Genomic DNA, 22540 nt, shown 5'->3' with positions numbered 1-22540 from the left:
TTAACGTGAAGCCTGCAGAAAGAAGATTAAAAACTGATATATGGTCCATATTTTGTCACCATGCCATTTGAGCAAGGGAGGAGTCTCTCCTTGTTATTACATTGGGCTGGAGAAAATGGGATTTAACCAGGCTTTTGCTGTGAGTAATAACACATACAGTCACTGTGCCTCCCACATGTCATGCCTGTAAATCAGTGGATCAACTGCACTAAAAGGAAATGCAGGCGGGACTTAAGGGATACGAGGAAAGACACTTCATATTTTTTTCCCTCTAAAATAATAGCTAACAGAACCAGTGGGTTTTTTTCCCCCTATATTCTTAATAAGTAAATCCACCTCACTGACCTTAGACAAAACTATTTGCAATTACACTTTCAAAAGTGTTAAACAACCCAATTTAGAAACAGTTGTGTACGCCAAATAAGGACCGTTTCAGCCCCAGGTTGATTTAACGTAACTGGGTTAAGAGTTTCATTTGTTTCTCTTAAGTGAAGCGTACCGAAAATGTACTGAAACTTGGCTCCAAAACCAATTTACATACAGAAACTTGATTTTAATATTCCTTTACACACCTAGTATTGATACACACTAAAATCTTGATAACAATTCATGCTAAGCAACAATGCATAAAATATTGACTGACATATTTTTGGTCAATATGGGAATGTTGACTCTGTAACCAGCTACTTAGCAGCTAAAAGGCTCATTCTGTAGCGTAAACAAAGTTATTAACACAAACTACTGTTGAAAATATTATACATCTGTTTACCATTGACTTTTAAAAGAGCTTTAGGGAAGTCTGATGAGAAAGTTGAATTGTGCAAAATGGCAATTTGTGAAGAATAATGAGTCAACTAATTATCTTTTCTCTAACTCAACAAATTGGGTCATACTTTTTGGTTAAAAATTATGTGACTTCTATACCAAAAGCTTAAAGCCAGAAATAACCCTGCAATATTTAGACAGTAACTAGAAACAGGGAGAACAACGTGTGCTTTCTGAATACACCAAGTGGCCTCCTTATTTGGCCCATATGTGTGAAAAACACAGCTGGCTGAGTCACTTTTTAAATCTGCGTCCATTGTTACAGTGATGGGAAAAGAGGTATTATCCAAAATGACAGCCAGATAGCAAACTCCAAGCTTGAAAGGAGAAGAGCGAAGGTCCCTTAATCAGTGTGTAAATAGAGGCGGGAGTTAGAAGAGAGCGCTGATGAGGAAATTACTATGAGACGAGCGGGGTAGAATGAGAATGTTGCAAAAACATTTTAACCAAGATTACACTGTGGGAGAGAAGACCAGATAGATACCGAAAGGAGGATTTTTGTTAGTTTTCACCCAGTCAGCGTTACATAAGCATGAGGTTTGTGGTTAGACCGAAGGTCTTTGGAGCTGTTAGGTCAAAGATTCAAATGAAAAATGACACATTTTTGTGATTGTGGTGTGCAGAGAGCAAAACAGCATACTGGTTTTGCAGAATCCGAGTTGGCTTCTCTTGCCGCTCGCTGTTTGTTGAGAGGCATGAAGCAGAAAAGATCAAGATCTGGAAGTTGTTTTTTTTTTTTTTTTTACAATGCCGTATAACTGCCAAATTTTTATTCCATTTCCATGCCTGTGGGGGGAAAAATGGCAAAACACTTTCCACTGGACCAAGGGTCCTCCACGTTTTGCACACACATCAGACTTGCTCTCTAATGTAATTTTTGGTGTGCTGGAGTAGGAAGGGAATTAACTGTATTAGCACAAAATAAACAACTCTCCTCTGGGTCAGCCTATACACTGCTTCATCCATGTGTCTCACATGCTTTTCTCCCTGCTCCCTTTGACTGCCTATCTTGTTACTTGCCAATCAAACCAACAGAAACAAATTGATGCTTGCTAGTTTCAAACAAAGCCACCCTGTTCATCATACGGTGGAAATTACTGTATATATTTATTGTTTTACCAAGTAGCCTGACATCAATACACCCTGGGCGTTGGGGACCCGGCATTAGAACCCTAAAGGTGCGTTGTGGTATCTGGGACCAAACATTAGTCACAGATCTTTTAACTCCTGTGAGTTGCAAGGTGCTGCCTCTGTGGTTTGACTTGTTTGTCCCACAGATAATAACAAATGCTTGATTGGACTGAGATCTGGGGAATTTAGAGGTCAGGTCAACACCTCAAACTCATTGTTCTGCTCCTCAAGCAATTCCTGAACTATTTTTGATTTGCAGCAGGGAGTATTATTCTGCCAAAAAAAAAAAAAAAGGGGGGGGGGGGGGCTAAAGCCGTCTGAGAATACAATTTCCACCTTTGCCGTTCTGTTGCTATACAGTTCAATACACATCAATCTGCACTGAGTGTTCTTATGCCTTCCTGATACATTTTTAGAACCAGATAAATTTCTTCAGCAATTTTCTCTCACCCCACGAACCACCCTTCTTCTTCCCAGAGGTGCATACATCAGTCATATCTGGAGCTATTCTGGATTCACTATAATGCACTCCGCTGACTATTTTCAACTGGATTAATAAAATTTTATCACGACGAACAAGTTAGCTATCACAGTTATCCTCTGTAAATGTATAGCCAGATTGATAATTAAGGTTGGATCGATCTCTGGATAATACTTGGAAATGATTTCTGCTTTTGTTTACTTTTTTCATGTTTTATGACTCCGCAGTAAAACGATACAGGCAGCAAATGAGGGAAGAGTTGTTCTGGCTGAAGTTTAATGTGAGCACAGTAAAGGAAGCTAATGACGGCAAAATGTTTCCTACAGGCTTAGATAAATTGTAAACTGCTGTTGTAAGCCCTGTGGCCACATTTGTTACAACAGTTTAAGTGTTCAACACTTCCTATGCTCTTTCCTCTCCTGTCCGGCTTCGCTGTATGGGAGTTTTTGTTTTTCCTGTCTTGCAGATTATTTTTGGCTATCTGATTGGGAGGGCGGTCCCATGACATTTCCCGATTGGCTTCTGTTGAGGCAAATCTGAGATTCACATGCCTGGATTTCCTGTTTGGGTTTGACATTCAGCAGATTTGGAAGCGGATCTGCTCATTAGGCTAATAAAGACATCGCTACACTGTCGTTAGAGATGGGGAGTTTTTAATCGTTGAATTTTGTAAATTATAAAGATACCAGAAAACAAACTGTGCAAACAGCCTCATACTGTAGATGAGTCACATCCTTAATATTATTGCCCTGTAACATCTGTGCCAACTGCACTGATTCATAATGGCAAAAGCTTCTGAAATATAGAGAATCTTCTCAAGTAAACCATGTTTTTTGTGATATTGTAAGGCATGTGCAGCTTGAAGAAAATGCTCTGCTATGAAGATACAACTACTTCAAAACGTATCTTGGTTTGTTTAATCACATCGGTCCTGCTTTCTCAAAGGCTTTTCCACTCAAAAAAACAGCTAAAACAATCATATAATGTGACACATTTATGCCTTAAGTACTAAGTGGAATGAGAGCCAGCAGTGATTTGCAAGAAATTTGAGAAAAGGTAAACACAGTAGATGGTCTTGTGTAATGGCAAAGAGCTCTGGGGCCGTTCTTTTCATTTTAGACGATGTAGATTTGTCAACAAATGGGTCCTGCTGTCTTCAGATGGCTGCAGGGAATTATTGAAGTTAACAGGAAGCTTTTAACAAAGTATGCAGCAGCTGTGGACCACAGGGGCCACCAGAATCCCTTCAAATTATTTACTGCTCATTGTAGACACTGATTCATACATGTTCTGCTTCAGATGTAACATTTCATACCAACTTAGGCAAATCCACTGACAGGGTGGTACAGAATTAAGTCTTGTATTTGTATTGTTCTTGCAGTCTTATATTTGTGTTATTCCTGTATTTTCGTAACCCATCGGACTACCGTTGATAAGTCAAAACACTCTTAAGTCTCCCGCGTAGTCAGATGTACTGTGCATATTGTATGAGGCAAGGAGACTATGAAATGGTTGACATTTCATAGTCGAAAGTATCGATTGCCTACATTTTTCGTGACAAATCCCTTTATTTCCCACAATCCCAGTGGGTACGAGCAAGTTTTATGAGCCATTTGGGCACCTTCTTTTCCACCAGCATGACTGTAAGTGCTGCACAAAGTGGCGGTTTGACTGATGTGCGTCCTTGCTACTGGTTGCGTGACTCCCAGCCTTATCAGCTTGGTGTTGCATTCAAAGCAGTCTGATGTGAACACTGTTTCCTGCCAAGCAGTTTACTGTGTGATACAGAGTACATGTACATGACCTTAAGTATTTTTCTTTGCGCAGACGTGTGCAGACTTTAGTTAAGTCTAAAGCAAATTTTTTTGTCATTAGTCACAGCATTCAAGAAATCCCTTAGCAACACAAATAGTTCATGTAAGATTCACCCAAAGAAAATCCATCACCTTAAGTCTTATCATTTACAATGTTCTACCCTTAAAGTAGTTTTATTTAAAAAAAAAAAAAAAAAGAGAAACTTGAATATTGCGATTTAATTTGATTCAGTTTGATGATATAGCTACAATTCGCAACTACTCAACATATCCAATTTAACACAACTTTGTCATTCGTTTTTGGGAAGATTTTGAACCGGCCCGTATATTACAGATTATTGCTCGTCTCTTAGCTTCATTTGTAACATTATTTGCTTTTAGCCGTCATAATATTGTGTTTAAATTGGGCTTTTTGGATGTGAAATTAAGGTTTATGCATCAAAAAAGGTTGAGACTGTGCTCCGTACATCTCGTTAAGCACGTCACCAGGGCATATGGCCTCTGCTTTGAAGTTTTCACGCACTCATTGTACTTCCATAACTTCTCAGTTTAACTACATTTAAGCCTGGCGGGTGAAAAAAATCCATTCCTACACGGTCACATTTAATTCCCTTCATCATTTTTCAACTGGAATGAGTGAAATTGCTTCTTACCAGCAACTTTGCTCATTAAGAGCTCGGAGAACATTTAAATATTTCTATTTAAATCGCCTTCCCAGCAATTCCCAAAAGCCTATTTTACGCTTCTGCAGTAAGTGGATTAAACTGAATTAAAAGTGAAAAGAAAAAGGCACAGTTTTTTTTTTGTAGTGCTTTTTATGTTTAGTGAAATATAGAGTATATTTTACATCAAACAAATAGGTACATTGCGGATACACCTTTAGTGCAAGTGGGGAAATTGATCTTGCTTGCTTTGTATGTAAGTGAGCAGGATAATGTGGAGAATAATAATGAAACCACACAGTTGGCTTTTAGGTGAGAGTCCACAAGCCAAGCTGCAGTACCTTATTGGTCTTTCCCCATATTTTCCTTTTTATCATCCATCTGTCCTCATTAAATTTGTTTTTCCCTCCAAAAGCGATGTTCTTTTAAATCAATCCAGGTATTCGCTCTTGGAAAGCTAAATCAATCTTTAATCATACATATTTGCTGCTTATTTTTTCGAAGTAAACGATAAATCTTTTTTTTTTCACAAAATGAGCTATTTTTTCTCCATCCTTCCTTGTCATTTTTGTACTAAAATATGTGCAGAATGAGGATTTCATAACAAATTACATGTACACTAGAATCACATTTAAAGTTTGTATTGCTGTTGCAAGCATTTATAGTTTGAAAAAGCCCTCGGTTGTAAAGAATATGTGAGAATCTTTCCTGTCTGATTACCGTCTACCTCTGTAAATGGCTGCTAATGTTATGATTAGTTTTTTCTGCCTCACAATTATTATTAATCTCGCCAGAAGATCTTATAGAAAGGCGGCCTGCTAAATATTGAAACATAAAGTCAATATTCCTGAATATTAAGAGCCTATTCAGTTTCATCACAATTCAGCAGAAACACACAAAGAGCATAAATCTCCTCCATCAACTCCCAGCAGTTTATGCTGAGAACAAAACCAGCCATTTTTGTGGTCAATAGGGTTTTTTTTTAGGGCTTTTGTTTGGCTCAAAAGGACTTTGATGAATGTTTCCTTTCACTGACATTATGATTTGACAGCCTGGACCCTCACATTAGCTCACATACTTATCTCTCTATTTAGTCATAGATGCACACAATTACACTGAGACCAGGCACCGAGCTGTTTTTGAAAGGAATAGGTTTACTTATGAAGGCACTTACTTATAAGCACTTTTGTTATAATTCAAAGAAGCAGATGACAATTACCAAATTTCCTTTTGCCTTTTTCTTCTGCAGTGATGCCACGTTTTGCTGAACAGGTGGAAGTAGCGATCGAGGCGCTGAGCACAAATCCCCCACAGCCCTTTGAGGAGAACGAATTCATTGATGCATCTCGTTTGGTCTACGACGGCGTCCGTGACATCAGGAAAGCTGTCCTTATGATACGGGTGGGTTCGTCCAGAGCATTCACTGAATTTCACCCAGATATCCTACAGCCATTGCCAATTAGCCATAACTCACAGTTGCAGTTGAGTTTGTATTATGACATCATTTTATCAGAACCAGCAATCTGGGCTTTGCTCCCCATGTGTATTGTTAAGCCCTTGACCCTGTCGCTGGTTCACCTCTTCTACTTCCTTGGACTTTTGAGAGATACCAACCCTTACAGAACCACCTACTTGTCCTGCTTACTAAAGTCCTTAAACTTGCCCAGGGATGTGTTTGCGTATAAACTTTAAAGACTAAATTAAAAGTTGCTGCCAAACATATGACCCCTCTCTCCATGGCAAGTCCCATAATAAAGAGATAATCAGTGTCATTCATGTCATAACATGGTGTATGTTAGGAGTTATGAGCATGTATGTCTAATTTCAGAACTTTTCCAACCTAAGTACCTACATTTTAATAACTGTATATGCAATGTAGCACTCTCCACTAAATTTAGCTTCTGCAAAAACACAAAAAATGAATTAATAAATTAAGGCAGTTAGGATTTAGTACTTCACAGTCTCCCTGCACTTTCAGTGTAAGATTCTCAAGTTCAATTTTAAAAATAAACAGGCTTATTTTTCACTCGTATATCCATTCGAGCTTTACTAAATGCACAGAGTTCTGTGCATTTTTTTTATTTTGTAGAAATAAAAAGGGGAAAATAAAGATATAATGCTAATAATAAAAAGGTTACGTCACAGATTATTTAGACATATCAATCAATCAATCAAATTTTATTTGTATAGCACATTTCAGGAGCAAGGCATTTCAAAGTGCTTTGCATCATTAAACACAAAAACACAGAGTCATGCAACATTGACTCAACAATCAACAACATTAAATTTCCTGCCGAGTCGAAGTTCTGCCCTTATGGGTACCTCATCAAAAAAACAAAACAAAAAAAAACAGGCAGGAGCGCTAGTGCATCCACATTTTAGAGTTATACTTATCTCAGGTAATCTTAGGACAGACCATGACTTGTATAATGCAGTTGTGCTGATTCATGACTCTACACAGAAGTGTGTAGACACAATGCCTGATATCAGCTACACAGATCTAACACCTCAATTCACAAACATCTCACTCGCACTACTGTGCCTTGGGAGTCTCAAGAATATTCTCAAAGAAGAATTGTGTGGCACTGTCGAACCCTGAATGCTGTTGTTTTTATAGTTGTGCCAAAGATGGACTGCATATGAAGGTGAGCAAAAAGTTTTGAACAAAGCAACTTTAACATTTCTGGAGCACATGTAAAACGTATGGGGATACATTTGTCTGCCTGTAAAGTTTGCATCACTGCCTCTCGGAGTCTCTATTGTCAGAGAGATCACTAGTGAGGTAATGTCCAAGATATTTGACCTCATCTGTTAAAAATCTGGAAAAGTCTGTTTTTGATGTTCCTTTGTTTCTTTAATCATTGTGAGACTATTACACTGCCATTATGTCATTTTAAGAGTAACACAAGAACAACCAGTTAATATTCACTAACTAATTAGTCAGGTCTTCTGTTTCTAGCCAATGACTAGAAGACCTAGCTACTTAACAGACAAGCCACTTTTATTCACCATGTGAAGAATCTGCTCTGGGTAGGTCATACAGGCTCAAATTTTAGAGAACTTAAACATTTTAATTTTATTATCTTTTGTCTGATTGTTAGCTCCAGTATGATGCAAATTTGTACTTACAGTACATCAATATTTTTAACACCACTAGTACTTTTTTAATTGCTAAATGACATATTGATGTAAAATATTTTATAACAAAACCATACCAGCATGAGGAAACGTGTAAAGGAACAAATAAAATATATAATTCACGTGATCTGTGCGTTTTCAAAACTGTTGAGACAAAAACAAAACAGCTTCATAACAAGCAGCAGCTCCACTCTGTTACAGAGTGTACATTTTTCACACAAAACTGACCCTCCCCTTTTCAGCATGTAATACATTTATTCAACTTTATGCAGCCTGGAAGGATTCCCATTGCAGTTCTGGAAAAAATCTAATTATGGAAAATAATTTGATGTTGGTAAATAATGTAAAACAGGCAGCTTTGAACTGCCCGGGACCAGCTGGCTTCATAATCCCATCCAAGTTCAATTACTTTCCGAGGAAACAACTTGGAAGATCTTTGCTTTCTCTGTTGTTCGGCTCTGTCATACAGATAGGAAATGTTGGTTCTATGTGTAATGCCCCCTCTGCCCCACTTTTTTTTTTCCTATGTGTTCACAGTCTAATTTTTCTCTCACTTAAACCGAGTATTAGGCTCTTTTATACTTTTCCTACTAAAGATCTCATGAGAATTCAATGGATTAAGAAGCCAATTTTCCACAGCATATAAAACTCCAGGCAGGTTTAGAGAAGTTGAGTTATAATGAAACTTTAAAACATAGTTGTGTGATGACCTATATGTCTCAAAATGTGGTCTTGTAAATTCAGAAATATCTCTGGATAGAGCAGCAAATATTAAACAGAGGATGAAATTCAGTCAGCTGGCCCAGTCTACAGTGCCTTTCAAAGACACCCTGACGTTTTATTCACATGTTGTCATGTTAAAATCACAAACTTTTTCTGTAATAGAACAATATAAAGTTACTGCATAATTATTAAGTGCAAGCAAAATGATACAGGATATTTGAGGAAAGGGCTGACATATATTTATGTTTAACGTCCCTTTTTCTGATGAATAAAATCCACTTCAAACAACTGGCTTCAGAAGTTACCAAAGTAGAATGAATACAATCAGCCTAAGTGTAATTGAATTTAAGTATAAACCAGAAGATCTCAGAGACTTGTTGGAGAATATTAGGAAATGTTGATACGTCAGGAAAATGCAGTCCAGACCCAGTTTCTTCTTTTTGTTCATATGCGACCCTGATCAAACTTTTTTATGGCCCTCTGAACTGCCCAATTACAATCATTTCATTGATATAAAATCGGATTTGTGCCTTCTCTGTATGTGGCACTAAATTGGACGTGTATCTAATAGTTTTCAAAATACCTGCAGTCTGAACAGTCATGCTGCATTTTATCCAACTTTTAGGTGACTGAAGATCGATGATACTGATTTTCTTCTGAGAACCCGGGCAAGTCTGTGTCAGTGAAGCACGTTACGTTATAATCCTACCACTCCTGGTTCCATCTATGCATCCAAACAGACTTCTCAACAGAAGTTGCAAGTAATGTGTCACAGAAGGCCATCGCTGTCAGTTGTGCTTTCTTTTTATGTAGCTTTTTTAGTCTTGTGACAATACTACCATTCCGTAGATTAGTGGTCCCCAAACTTTTTCCTGCTAAAGAGCCCCCTTGTGGTTGAAGAAAAATCCACATATAAACCGGAAAATACAATAAATGAAAAAAAAAATCTGAATGTTCTCTGGTATTGTTCAGGGGGCCGGACCAAATGTGGAGGCGGGCCGGATCCGGCCCGCGGGCCGTAGTTTGGGGACCCCTGCCGTAGATGGTGCCATTCCAATTTTACTTCTGTAAACAGTGCACTGCTGTGTGATGCTACACATATGGGTTGCTTTGGGTTATAGACCATGTACACAGAAGTCTGACTGGAGTTGCTTTTAATTAATATGAACGACCACACCAAAAAAATCTGATTTCAGTTAAAAAAAAAAAAAGTATATATATGAGTAGAAGAACATCAAGACCTGGTGTGTGGAAATAGTCTAAGAACAAAATGAACAATGGATTTAACGTCTTGGAGAAGTTTGATGCAAGGAGCACTATTCAATGCATCATATAAAAAGGTAAAGTGTCTAGCACTACTGCTAACCTACCAATAGAGAAAGCAGTCAGAGAAGCAGAAAGAGGCTGAAATCCTCAACTGAGATCGGAAATTTGGTTTTCTTCCTGTTAGAGGTTTTCAACAAGTCAAATAGGAAACAGTTAATTCATAAAAGAAGATAAAGTGGTCAGTGAAAGACAAGTAAAAGCCTTGTGTTGGAAAACTAACATCCCTAAACCCTCAGTAAAACACAGTGGTGGCATCAGCATGCTGTGGTTATGTTTTTCTCCAGCAAGGACAGGGATGTTGTTCAGAGCTGATCAGAACAACAAAAGAGCAAAATACTGGACAACACTGGAGGAAACCCTTCTAAAGTCTTGGGAGGGAATTTTTTTTCCCACTTTACAACCATGGACTGTTCTGCTTTTCCAAAAAAATAAATACAGTTTGTGTCTGTAATAAGACAATGTGAAAATCCTCAGGGGATCTAAATACTTTTGGAAGGCACTTGTGTATGATTCTTTATTTAAACCATATGTCACAAAAAAAACGTTTCCATTATTTAAAATGAAGAGTTAGGTTGAATCCAAGGCACTGCTTAGTTTGGATTGTGTTGTTTAAGGTGCCAGAAATGATATAACTTAAAGCTATTTTTATAATCATTCAGTTTAGAGGTTTATTTAATACCTCTCATGGCTTTGCAATAGAGAAACTGGAGTTTCACTAGCTTGTAAGATTATCATAATACCCATAATAGTTTAATCCTCTGTTAGAATGACCACAAGGTAAACAGCGGAATCATCCCATCATGATGTTCACATAAGTGCCTGGTCTCCTTGGTAACTGGCCCTCTAAGTTGGCACCTCGGCTGCGTCACACAGTGACCTCATTGAACAAAATGAGGGGGCCGCATTCTTTCTCGGTCTTTATGTATGAGCAAGCATCGCTTTTGTCAGGCCAAGTGTCACATTGCTTTAGTGAAACTGCAGAATAAAAATCTGCCACTTCCTTGCATGAACTGTAGCTACACTGACATTAGCAGCTTTGTGTTAGGAATCATTGTTGCAATGATTTTTATTTATTTATTTTTTTGCATCTGATTGCTTTCATACCTAACAATTATGTGTGAAGCAGCTGAAATAAAACAGGGTGAAATGGTGCGAATCTGCAACACACTGTAATTATGAAACAAAATACATGCAACTTAACAATAACTGATTCTTCCCCCAAGTCTATATTCTTCCTGTTTTCAATCTTTTCACATTGAGAAAACAAACTTTTTTTTTAAAGCACAAAACAAATCATTTTTTTAACTTCATCTTTTACTTTTTTTAAATGTATTCAGTGACTCATAGTAGAATTAACTTGGAGACGAGATTGGATCTGAGACTAGTCAGACTTGTGACCAATGAGAAGGACTGTTCGTCCTGCTCAATATTTAATACGACCTTAGCCATGCAGAGTGAAAAGATGCGTTGAAATGGAGCAAGCGCCAAATATGCTAGAGCAGTTATTCTAAAATGCTGGACCCGATCTAGATTAGGACAAAACAGCAAGTCAATTTAGAATGCAATTGAAATTTTTTATGACTACACAAAGGCACTTTATTCATGATTGCACGAAAATGAATTAAGTTAAATCTATTTTTCCTAAAAAGCAGCCTTCCCTCCCTTTTTTCTAGAAATATTCTTGTAATCACAGCATGAAAAAAACTACACTGCTTGGCACTGGCTAATTCTATAGTAACTATTTTAATGCAGGATTGTGCATTGAATCATTTAAATGCTCATTTGCTCATATTATAAACAGTCGGTCACCACTCCAGAACTCTTTAGTCCCGTGCAAAAAGGCCCATCATGTTGGGCATAAAGACAGGGTTGGGTTTCAGTGGCATTTTGACATCCCCCTGGGGGAAACCGAATGATGTGCTGGTAGTGTGTGAATATTCCCGACTTCTTTTTGCAGATGCTGAAGCCTGTGGCCAAGAAAGACCAGAGTGAGAGTTGAACAACATCTAGTGGCTAAAACAGAGAGCAGGAGACCGAGATAAGCAACATCATTTCCAACTCCCACAATGACATCAGGGGCCTGGAGATATTAGCAAGCCTAACAAACAGACCAAAAAGATGTTGGCTGGCTGTATTACCTTCCAAGCCAGCATGGCATGCAGAGATAGAGGCAAAGTTTGCTTGAAGCTGTTTGTTTGTAGATGAACTCCTACAGGAATCACACCGACCAGACACTAAAAGGGAAAATAGTCCCGTCCTGCGCCATAACTTTTCATTTCATACTCACGAACGGAACGAGAAAAGATATCCTTAGCTGTTGTTAAGCAGTCCCTGAGAAAATGTTACTATGTCTAACATTCATATTCCTTATCAATAGAAACACATATTCATACCTCACCGTTTTTCTATTTCATCACATTAAAATCTGAAAAATTATTGTGATTTTACAGTGTTTAACAGACCAACATCCACATAATTGTGAGGACAAAGAAAGCTTAAATTAATAATTTAAACGTTTTTAAGCAATTTGAAAAGTTTTGCCTCTACTCCACGACCCTTTCCTCAATGTGTCCTTTGAAAAAAACGTAAAGTGTCCTTAAACACCTTCTTGCAGATCACTGTTTAGGCCTTCATCAAAAAAATGTAGAGTATGCAAACCTACCAAAACATGGCCATCTACCTTAAGTGAGAGGCTTGGTAAGGACAGCATTACTTGGAGAGATACACGGTAACTCTGGATTAGCTGCAGAGGTCCACAGCTCAGGTGGGAGACTGTCAACAAGATAAGTAGTCCTGCAATCAGTCCAGTCTATAAGACAGAGGCAAATACAAAATATATATTTCTTTGCAAATTCTATGTAGGGTGCTGACATGCATGCCATGCGGTATCTCTTGTCAAACCCCCCACAGCAGCCTAATTTTGAAAAGTCATGCCACTGTCTCAACTTGTGATTTATGAATGGCCAGACGGAGCTCAAAGGCAGCTCATCCCTGCGGATTTATGGCAAAAATGTTTTGTGAAAGAGGCTTATGTGCGGTGGAAAACTGTGGAGATGCTTTTTATTCCCAGTAGAGACGGGGAAGCTGGTCAGAGATGGTGGGAAGTTGGATGGTGCTAAAAATAGAGCAATCCTGTAAGGAAACCTGTTACAGACTGTACGATCTGTAACACCTTCCAGCACGAGCGTGACGCTAAGCAGCAAGAGCTGCAACTGAATAGTTCAGATCAAAGCATGTTCATGTGTTAGAGTGGCAGGGTTAACGTCCAAACCAACTGCTAATTGAGTGTCTGTGGCAGGACATGAAAGCTGATGTTCACTGATGCTCTCTACACGAGTGACAGCTGTAACCACAGTTAAAGGTGATTCTTCAAAGTATTAGCTTAGAGGCATGAATGCTTCATACCTTACTTTTCAGACTTCATGAGGACACCGGTATCCTCATTCTTGATTGGATAACATGTACAGTAAGTGGTTTTTTTTTTGCAGTGACAGTTAAAGAGTCTAATGTGTAAAAACTATTTAAAGTTCCTTTCTGCTTTATAATTTTGAGGCACTTTTTGTAGGTCTGTCACCTCATAATGTATTGAAATTTGAGATGATAAAAATCACAAAATGTGAAAAAATGAAGGGCTTATTTTCAAATGAAGTGAACAGTGCTGCTGTTGTTCACAGTGCCAAGTAATACCCTACCAGTGCAGGCTTATCTGTTTCTGCTGTCCTTTCTGTGGGAAGCTGAATGTCGCCATGTATTTATGGCGACATTCAGAGCCAAAAGTAAACAAAACCTGGCAAATCAGATGGTATTAAGTTCACGTCTAGGACATATTACACTGAAGACAGGTGCTTGATCAAAGTGAATCAACGCCTGAGATGCCTGACAGTAGACCCACCCAAAAGGTTACGTCCTGAAAATGTTTGTTGCCTTAAGAGAGAAGGGTTACATCCCGCTGGGATCTGGGCTGCCTGGTAGTATTACTAATAGGAGCTAAAAAATGATGTGATGGTTGCGCTAACCCACCTTGTTTCATGCCATCGTTTCTCACCAGGAATCAGTGACCACAAGAAAAATGAAAGAAACAGATTCCAGGTGACAAAAACCAGCAACGTGCTAGATTACTTATATAAAACAGTTGGTCACCGTGGCTCCAGAAATCACTTTTTTAGCAGCCCTGCAAGTTCTGCCTTCACTCCATGGACCTAAATCTTCTATGACCACTTTCCATGACAGGATCAAAAGCAGCCACTTGGCAACATAAACACCTAAGAAATATATTTCTGCAGCCATGACATAGCGAACTGTAAGGATTAAGATACAATAATTCCCAATGTTGAGGAATTGTAGGAGTAAGTCATTAATACTTTCAATACTTTGAGGATTTTCTGTCCCATTTTATAAACGTTGCTTGCTGAGACACGCTGAGCTTATGCCTTTTTCAGCTTTTCTTTTTAACAAAAGTGCCAGTCAACAAACAAAATCCAAAAATAACAGCTTGAAAAAAAGCTTGAAACAAGTTAAGTATGTTTCCTTTAATACTGCTGTGGTTATTATTTTCCAGCAGCCTTGTTTGATTACTATTTGTAGTTCTTAAGTGCTTTTATTCAGAGTACTTTGACAGCATAACATTAGTCAGCTCTTCACCCAACACTTTGTAAGGGTAAATGCGGATAGGTGTTTTTGAAATGCTACCGTTATTATTTAACAAATGTACATATTTCACTCTGAAGCTTTGCCTTCTATCAGGCCAGCTGCTGGATGTGTCCTGAAAACAAATATGGACTCCAACAGATGAAGGAGCCTGTTCAGATTTTCCCTTAAATGAAAATGACTTTTCAGAATTGAGATTCTGTTTTATAAACAAAGATTCATAAAATGATAGGAAGCTTTGTTCCTGTAATTTATGAAAAGTCAGGAAAAAAAAACTATGTAATGGATGGTCTTGGAATATTTTACTTGGCCTTTTACAGATTTTTGTTCAGACTTGAGAAGAACGACAATAAAGATTTAATGCCACTACACAAAGCTGTTTGAATATAGTGCATCTTCAAAAGAAAGTTACCATCCTTACTGTTGTACGGGGACTAATACAGAGAAATGTTTGATCATAACAGATCAAAGAAGATTAGGGATGTGAGCTGTTTTAGACCTAGAAGGCATTGCATTTCTTGCCTTTCTATTTCAAAAGTTATACTAAAAAAACTGGGCACTGCAATCTTTTTATGTCAGTTTTAAATTATTTCAATTGTAAGGGACAACCATGCCTTGTTAAAGACATGGAATTTGGTGAAAGTGTCTAGTTCTCTGTTTTAAATAATTAAAAATAATAATTAAATAATTCAAATGTTCAAAGTCAAATAATGACAGAGTCTTAAAAGTAGCTGCATGCTCCATTTTTTTTAGCTAAAAGTTGGAGACTCTTTTTGATGTAGTGTAGTCTTTTTTTTCTGTTTGTTTACAATTCCATCTGCCTTCTGAAACAGACCCAGATATTAGCCTATAAATGATACTTGGCTTCAGATTACTTTTATTTTTATTCCTCTAGAGCTAATTCCTAGTGCTTTGTAGAAAAAGAAAAAAAAAACAAAAAAACTATCTTCCGCATTTGTTCACTTTTATGTAGTACAACTCTATTCCTATGTTTGGCAGTTTGAGATTTAAAATTATGTTCATTCAATCAAGACGTTTGTTTGTGGCCACTCAAAAATCTTAATTATGCGACTAATCTAAATAAACATTCTGGATCTGTCTGTTCACATATAGAAATATATAGATTTATATGTGTATCAGAATTTTTTTTCTTTCTTACCTCTGAGTTTTGCTTCAGGTGTTCACAAATGTCCTTTGGAATAATTTTGCAGGTCATTTGGCTGACTACTTACTGAGTTCACTTTGAACTAAATCCACAGTTGCTGTATTGTATTCGGAATTCAAAACAGAAAGAATGAAAGGTGCTTTACCTTTTTAGAAAAAAATGAAGTTTATGCAACTGAACTTTTTCACCACTGAGGTTTGATTGGTTTGTTTTCTTCTGACTTTGCTTTTGTGCTTCCTGCAGACGCCAGAGGAGTTGGAAGATGACTCGGACTTCGAACAGGAGGACTATGACACTCGCAGCAGGACTAGCGTCCAGACTGAAGATGACCAGCTTATTGCTGGTCAGAGCGCTCGGGTGAGTGGGTAATCACTTCCTACTGTGCTACACCTTTTCACATGTGCCCCAGTTATGGAACTTGCAACAAACAACAACAGGGAAAAGCATATCTATTTTTCTTGGATAAAGGACAGGCAGTCTACATAAAAGTTTTCTTCTTTTTTTTTTTTCAACAGTAACAGTAGCTTTTATGGTTCAGATGTAGTTTGAAGTGATGTCTGTCGAGTTCCCAGCAGCACATGAATCAGCCCGTCCAACGTGTTCCACTTCTGCAGCATTTAACAGATTCTAACAAGCGTCACGATTTGAAATTAGCACCGTTCAGGGATGACAGGTGTAAAATTGCAAATCACAAACAAAGAAGTAATTACCAACCTCCCTTCAGACTCTCCCCAACATGTGACACAAACCTGTGCCAAGGCCCCAGTCGTGATCGCCAGGGTCTGGGCTTTGTTGCACATTAGCAATTTTTCACTTGGGCCCAGCTTAAAGGACATTAAGAGGGTATCAGTGCCTGCTCCCCTCCAGCAACACAGTGTCTAGCGGTGTGCTGCATGTTGAATGGATTGTGAAAGGCAGAAGTGTGACTTGGCTCAATGCCTCTCCCTGTGGCCCAGGCGAGACTCGGTACTGCCTGCTAACATCGGGGTAATCCACTAAAAGGGGGGAAATAAATCCAATCAAATCAGAAGCCTGCTTTAGTTAAAGGTCTGTAATGTGCAGCTACTACCTCCTTAATGATGTCGTTTTTTTATTCTCTGTTGGAAAAATCTCAGTACATGAGTAGAAGGCAATCTTTTCTTCCTCAAGGAGCCATTAGGAGCAATAATGTCAAGGTGTTTAAAGTAATTCATAGGGCCACTGTCAGCAAACTACCTCAGCAATTTAACACATTTTCCATCAACCCCATTGGTCATCCTTAAAAGAAGCAAAACCTAAGTCAGCTTCAAAGCCCCATGGTGTATTTGTTGAACTAAAGCATTTTTATAGCCACTATGTCTACGTTTATAGTTAAGTGGGCATTAGTGTGTTATTTTTTTAGTTTTGTCCACTCTGAAACTTCCAGTTAATGGAGACATGCACATTCTTAACATTTTAGTTTGAGCTGCTGAGCATATGTTGAGACTTTGACTGGGCCATTCTTTTCTTTTCTTTTCACAGTCTTTCAGAAAGCTGGTGCGCTTGACCCAGTTTGTCTAAAATTGGGTTTCATGCCCCAGTTTTAACATTTAGCTTGCTAACAGAGACATGTTGAGTCTGAACCGCAGCTTTTGATTTTACCTGGTTTTCTTTGCTGTTTCTTTGAATAATACTGTCTCATTCCGGTATAAATATGCTAGAACATTCCCTTCTGAGAAGGACTGGGAATTGTGTCAAAAGATTTTTCTTTTGAAATTACTTTTTCCACTAGAGAACAGCTCTGCACACTCGCACGAGTTCTGTTTGCAAAGTCTATTTGATAGGAAACAAATGGTGACATTTTAATGGAGCAGTTCTGATTGAAGAAGTAATGACATAGCGATTTTATAAACATTCCTTTGAGATTTTGAATTGCTTCTAAGTTAATGCTTTCTTTCGAAATGTAGTATTTTATTTGTTCAGTATAGCTGTGTATACAAAGTGTCTAATTGTGTATTGGAGTAGAATGATAATTGGTTTTCAAAATGTTTCACAAAGAATAACCCGAAACGTGTGTCTGTTTTACTTATTTACTTTGGTTGTCAGTGCTGTGTAACCAGTTTTCTTTGTAGTCAAAACCGCAAGTCTTTTTGGGGAATGTCTCATGAACATTCATTTTTACACTTTGATTTTGTTATCTTTGGCTGGGTCATGTGAATATGTTTTGCCTGAAGCCATCACATTGTAGCTCTGGTTGTTTATTTGGGGCTGTTTTCCTGCTGGAGAATGAACCACTGCTGCAGTCTCACATCTCTTTTTTTTTTTTTTTTTCATTTTTCCAGAACAACATCTCATCTTATGATCTCTAGCAAACCTCTGAGTCTACATTTTACACAAGTGGATTCTCTTTTGTAATTTGGTGATTCTATTTTGGAGTTTCAGAAAAAAATGGAACCATAAGCAATCACATTCCATGCTTTTTGTTTTTTTTATTTGTAAAAAAAAATAATAATGTAAGTCAATTACAGTGATCTGCTGTTTTGGCATTGGTTCATCTCCAAAAATACATTGAGTTTGAGGGTGTAATAAGACAAAGTATGGAAGAGATGTCTTGGTAATATATCCAAGATGATTACTAACATGTAAGCATCTTGTTAAACTTTAATAGATAAAGTTTAACCTCAGATCTTTGCAATGAAGAGGAAGTTTTGGCTTCCTCCAAGAAAGACTGTGGGGGTTCTGGGTGTGAAGTACTTTGGTTTGTTGTATTTGTACTCCCACTAGGGCTCCTGCAGTGTAACATTGCAGAGCCATCTGAGCTAAGATGCACCAACACTTGTACACAAAAGCGCTTTACAGTACCAAACTGTTAACTAGTTTTTCTGGCACTCAGCTAAGCTGTGAGTGGGCAGTGCTATTTGAGAACAGTTTTAAGTTGCAAAGTGTCCCATTTCTCGTGACTTCTGACTGTAATACAGTGATGCAGAGCGGATTAAAGTGCATTAACACATGTTGCAAATATGTTTGGATAAAAAAAAAAAACAAAAAAAAAAACAGATGATATTTTTCCTACTTGTACATATTTTTTTTTTAATTCCCCTGTAGTAAATATCTGGCATACTGACAGTATTTTTCACAGCTAGATGTGTGCTGTTTTTCTACCAGCCGACAGTGTCATGGCCTCTGAGATTAAAATTTAAAACATGCACAGGGCAAACACATCCATAAAAGATGTTTTTTTTTTTTTTTGCTGTAAAGTAGTGGTGATTTGCACAATCTGCTCCAGTCTGTGGTGTTGGGATAAAGCTCGCTGTCCTCTTACGGTCATGCCAAGTCCACGCTGGTGCTCCGTCTTCTCTTTCAAACAGACAAGGAGAGTAATCCATTTTCTCCATAGGAGCTGACATGAGCACACTGAGGTTTACAGTTGTGATCCCTCCAAGCCCATCCAGTGCACAGATATCATACAAAGGACGCTTATGTGATATCTCAATTCTACTCTGCCTCACTGTTCTCTCAAGTCTTTTTGTAACATCAAATCGAGTTTAAGGCTTTCTCGGGAGCTTATTCTATTTGTGTTTTGCCTTGCAAAGGGCTTCACCTTTTGCTTTCTTTTTGAGCGCGAGGTGATATATATATGTATATATAAAAAAAAGGAATATAAAAACAAAAAAAGGTAAATTATAATTCTGTTAAAGAATCTAAACAAAACCTTCACTTGTGTGACACGCCATGGATGGTTCGCAGGCAGTCAAACACACTGTAAACATTTTTAAACGCTGTGATTGGATAGCTTTGCTGATAGGTCATCCATAAAATTGAACTCTGAGTGTCTGGGCAGTTTATTTCAAATGAAAGAAATTAAAGTCATTTCAAAACGCCGCACTTGGTGAAGAAACCCGGAAAGCGCTCTAATCCCCGCAGACGTAGCCTAGTCGCAGAGTGTATTGGCGCTGCTCTCCCTCGGCTGGATTTGCCACTATGTTAAGCTCCCAAGGCCCGCTCCTTGTTGTTATCAGTAAAGAAGGGGAAGGGATTTGGGGATAAGTGAATTCTAGAGAGCTACTGGGGGAGGCGGCTGAGATGGGGTGGGGGCTGGGTGCAGCGCCATTGCTGTGCTCCTCTGACGTCCCAATTGGCTCATGTGTTTACCCCTGTGCTGTGCAGCTTTCCTTTGTGTTCACAAACCCTTTCTCTGCCTTTCCTCCCTGACACGCTCTCTTTTGTCACACCATTTTAGAAGTGAATTGCTATACTAACCAAATCCCTGACTCTCTCTCCCCAACCCCCCTTGAACCTATTTTTCAGTCAGGGAATTTTCTGTCTTTCTCCCCGAGACTTTTAGCTCCTTTTATTTGTTGTGGGGGAGCAGCCTGCCCTGATTTAATGCGCTTCTTTTGTATAGAGATTGCAGTGAAGATTCCTTATTTGACTCAGAGAATTAGCCACACATAGAATTATTAATAAATCTCTGTTTACATTTGCACTGTCTGACTCAGAGCATTGGCATTAAGCAAAAATCACACATGGCCATATCTATGATACCAGCTGTACACACTTTAGAGTTATTATAGAGTGAGTCATCGATTGCTTTAACAGTTGGACACAGGGGCTATATGAAAACTCAATATGTGAAAGACAGCCCTACTGACCTGAACTCAGGCGGTTCCGGTGAATGTCACAGCACAGTCAACCGAGCTCCTGGTGATTAGGCAGCAATTACCGAGCAGCTTTGTTTACATTATATTTTTGGCCACATTGGACATGAGCATGTAATCAGCAAACCACACCCCAGGGTGCCACTGGCATACCCAAACTTCAAGCTGAGCGCACAAGAGCTTATGAAGAGTCAGTGGGCTGAAATTAGCTTTGTTGTGTTCACAGAAACGCTGCAATAAAAACTGGTTTTAGATGAAAACAGAAACATAAATAAAACATTTTTAAATCAGAGTTATTCTTGTTGATGGCAAAGCACTTAGGGAGGATTATAAAGAGTATCACATTCTATCTAAACTGAAGTTTAATGTTTCTTTCATATGAAGAAATGAAGAGCTTTTTGTGTAATATTAAGTCCTGCCACGTTTATGAAGTGTGTGTTCTGTTAACGTGCACCATTTTGTATCGAGTGCAAGTATTAAGATAAAAGGTTTGAAATTCACCATATTCTGATTCATCAAAACATGGTATGCTACTTTCTCGTTTTTTATTTGGGTGGGGGGGCTCACCTTCCTAACAACACAAGGACAAATATAGAATGCCATAAACAGAATGTGTTAATGCCCCCAAATGGTTAAATATTCATTAGCTGAATTATTTTGAAAGGTGTAGAGTTGTCATATCATTTCACGGTAAGAAAAGTGCAGTGGAAAAATATTTACCGTGTGTTTAGTTACTATTCAAATTTCCTGTTTTATTTATTTTTTTCCTCTTTGGTTTCTCTTAAATGTTTCAGGTTATAACACAAACATTAGTATCACATAACCTGAATAAATCTATAAAAAAGCCTCAAATTAGGATTTTATTTATCAATGAAAAAATATTCATCCAAACAAAAATGACACTATGTGAAAAAATAATAGCCGCAAGTTAAATCATGAATTAACTGTGATTAAACATATTTCTTTTAGTACAGTTTTACCAGTCAAACCAAGTGCTAATAAGTGTAAATTCCTTCTGTGAGTGGTCATTTATTAGAAAGTGAATTTGCTGGAACAAAGCATTTTAATACTGTATTAAAACAAGGAATGTGATTACAGAGCTGACACTTTAAGCTGTCTTTTGTATATTTGATCGCAGATTAGTAAGGTTCACATTATCTACTGTAACAACCAGCCTCTGTGTGTATTCCCTAAAGCATGTTGATCCCTTTTCGCTGCAGAAAACATAAACGTCTGTGGAAGAAATCTTAAGTGCACATATTGCACTTAAATTATATTTCAGTGTTCTTTAGTAACTCAATTAAGGAAACGAAGGTTGCACATTTTTCTAACCCTGTTTCGAAGAGCAGATGTAAAACAAAATTTTTATTCCACATTATCAGGGACATCATTCCTCCTGCTATACATCCTGCTCCCATATCTTCAATTGAGGACTCATATTTTTTTTTTTTTCCTTTTTTGTTGAGGTTAGAAATGTGAGCAAAAACATCTCTTTCTCAGCATCTGCATTGGTGTTTACTGTCCAGCTCAGCCTGTTATCTGAGACAGCTTTGCACATGTCACTTTACTGAGCCAAACTTATTGGTACATTTAACGCCTCTTGTTGCTCTCTGAACATTTTAACAAATATTTTTCTTCAGAGAAATCTCATAGTGCATGAATTCCAACATGACGATAGTCAATGTTTAAACTGGCCTTCAGGTATTATTCCAAAAATGCTGTCATCTACCCACCTTTTAAAAAAATACAATTGCCTTGACTTCAGCTCACTGATACTTAAAAATAGCTAATATTGAGTCTTCTTTCTTCAGAAAGAACGTTCGCACTGAAGAGTGTCGTTGCAACTTTTTAGCTTAGAAACTTTGCATTCATTCACTGCCAAAATAATGAACATTTGAGTTTCTTCACAGCTGATTAAACAAAATAGAGTGACTGAGTGCGGTCACCAGCCAATCTCTCACTTTATCAATAATTTTGACTCAAATTATTTACCTTAAAAAAAATTAAAAACC

General features: G+C 37.9%; 1 protein-coding gene across 2 annotated transcripts in view; it reads left to right on the top strand.

Moving 5' to 3' along the window:
• Positions 1 to 22540, top strand: part of ctnna2 (catenin (cadherin-associated protein), alpha 2) — a 304010-nt gene that overhangs the window by 262694 nt on the left and 18776 nt on the right. For both annotated transcript variants that reach the window (XM_088004302.1, XM_088004304.1), the window contains exons 13-14: positions 6163 to 6314; positions 16156 to 16269. In XM_088004302.1, coding sequence (XP_087860428.1) covers positions 6163 to 6314; positions 16156 to 16269 — 266 coding nt within the window. The remainder of the gene's footprint in view (positions 1 to 6162; positions 6315 to 16155; positions 16270 to 22540) is intronic.

This window comes from Poecilia mexicana, unplaced genomic scaffold, assembly GCF_051168715.1.
Source record: "Poecilia mexicana isolate PSO_F unplaced genomic scaffold, ASM5116871v1 scaffold_1, whole genome shotgun sequence".
In the NCBI taxonomy this organism is placed as follows: domain Eukaryota; kingdom Metazoa; phylum Chordata; class Actinopteri; order Cyprinodontiformes; family Poeciliidae; genus Poecilia; species Poecilia mexicana.
The sequence above is the reverse complement of the archived record's forward strand: the minus strand, read 5'-3'. Positions and strand labels throughout refer to the sequence as shown.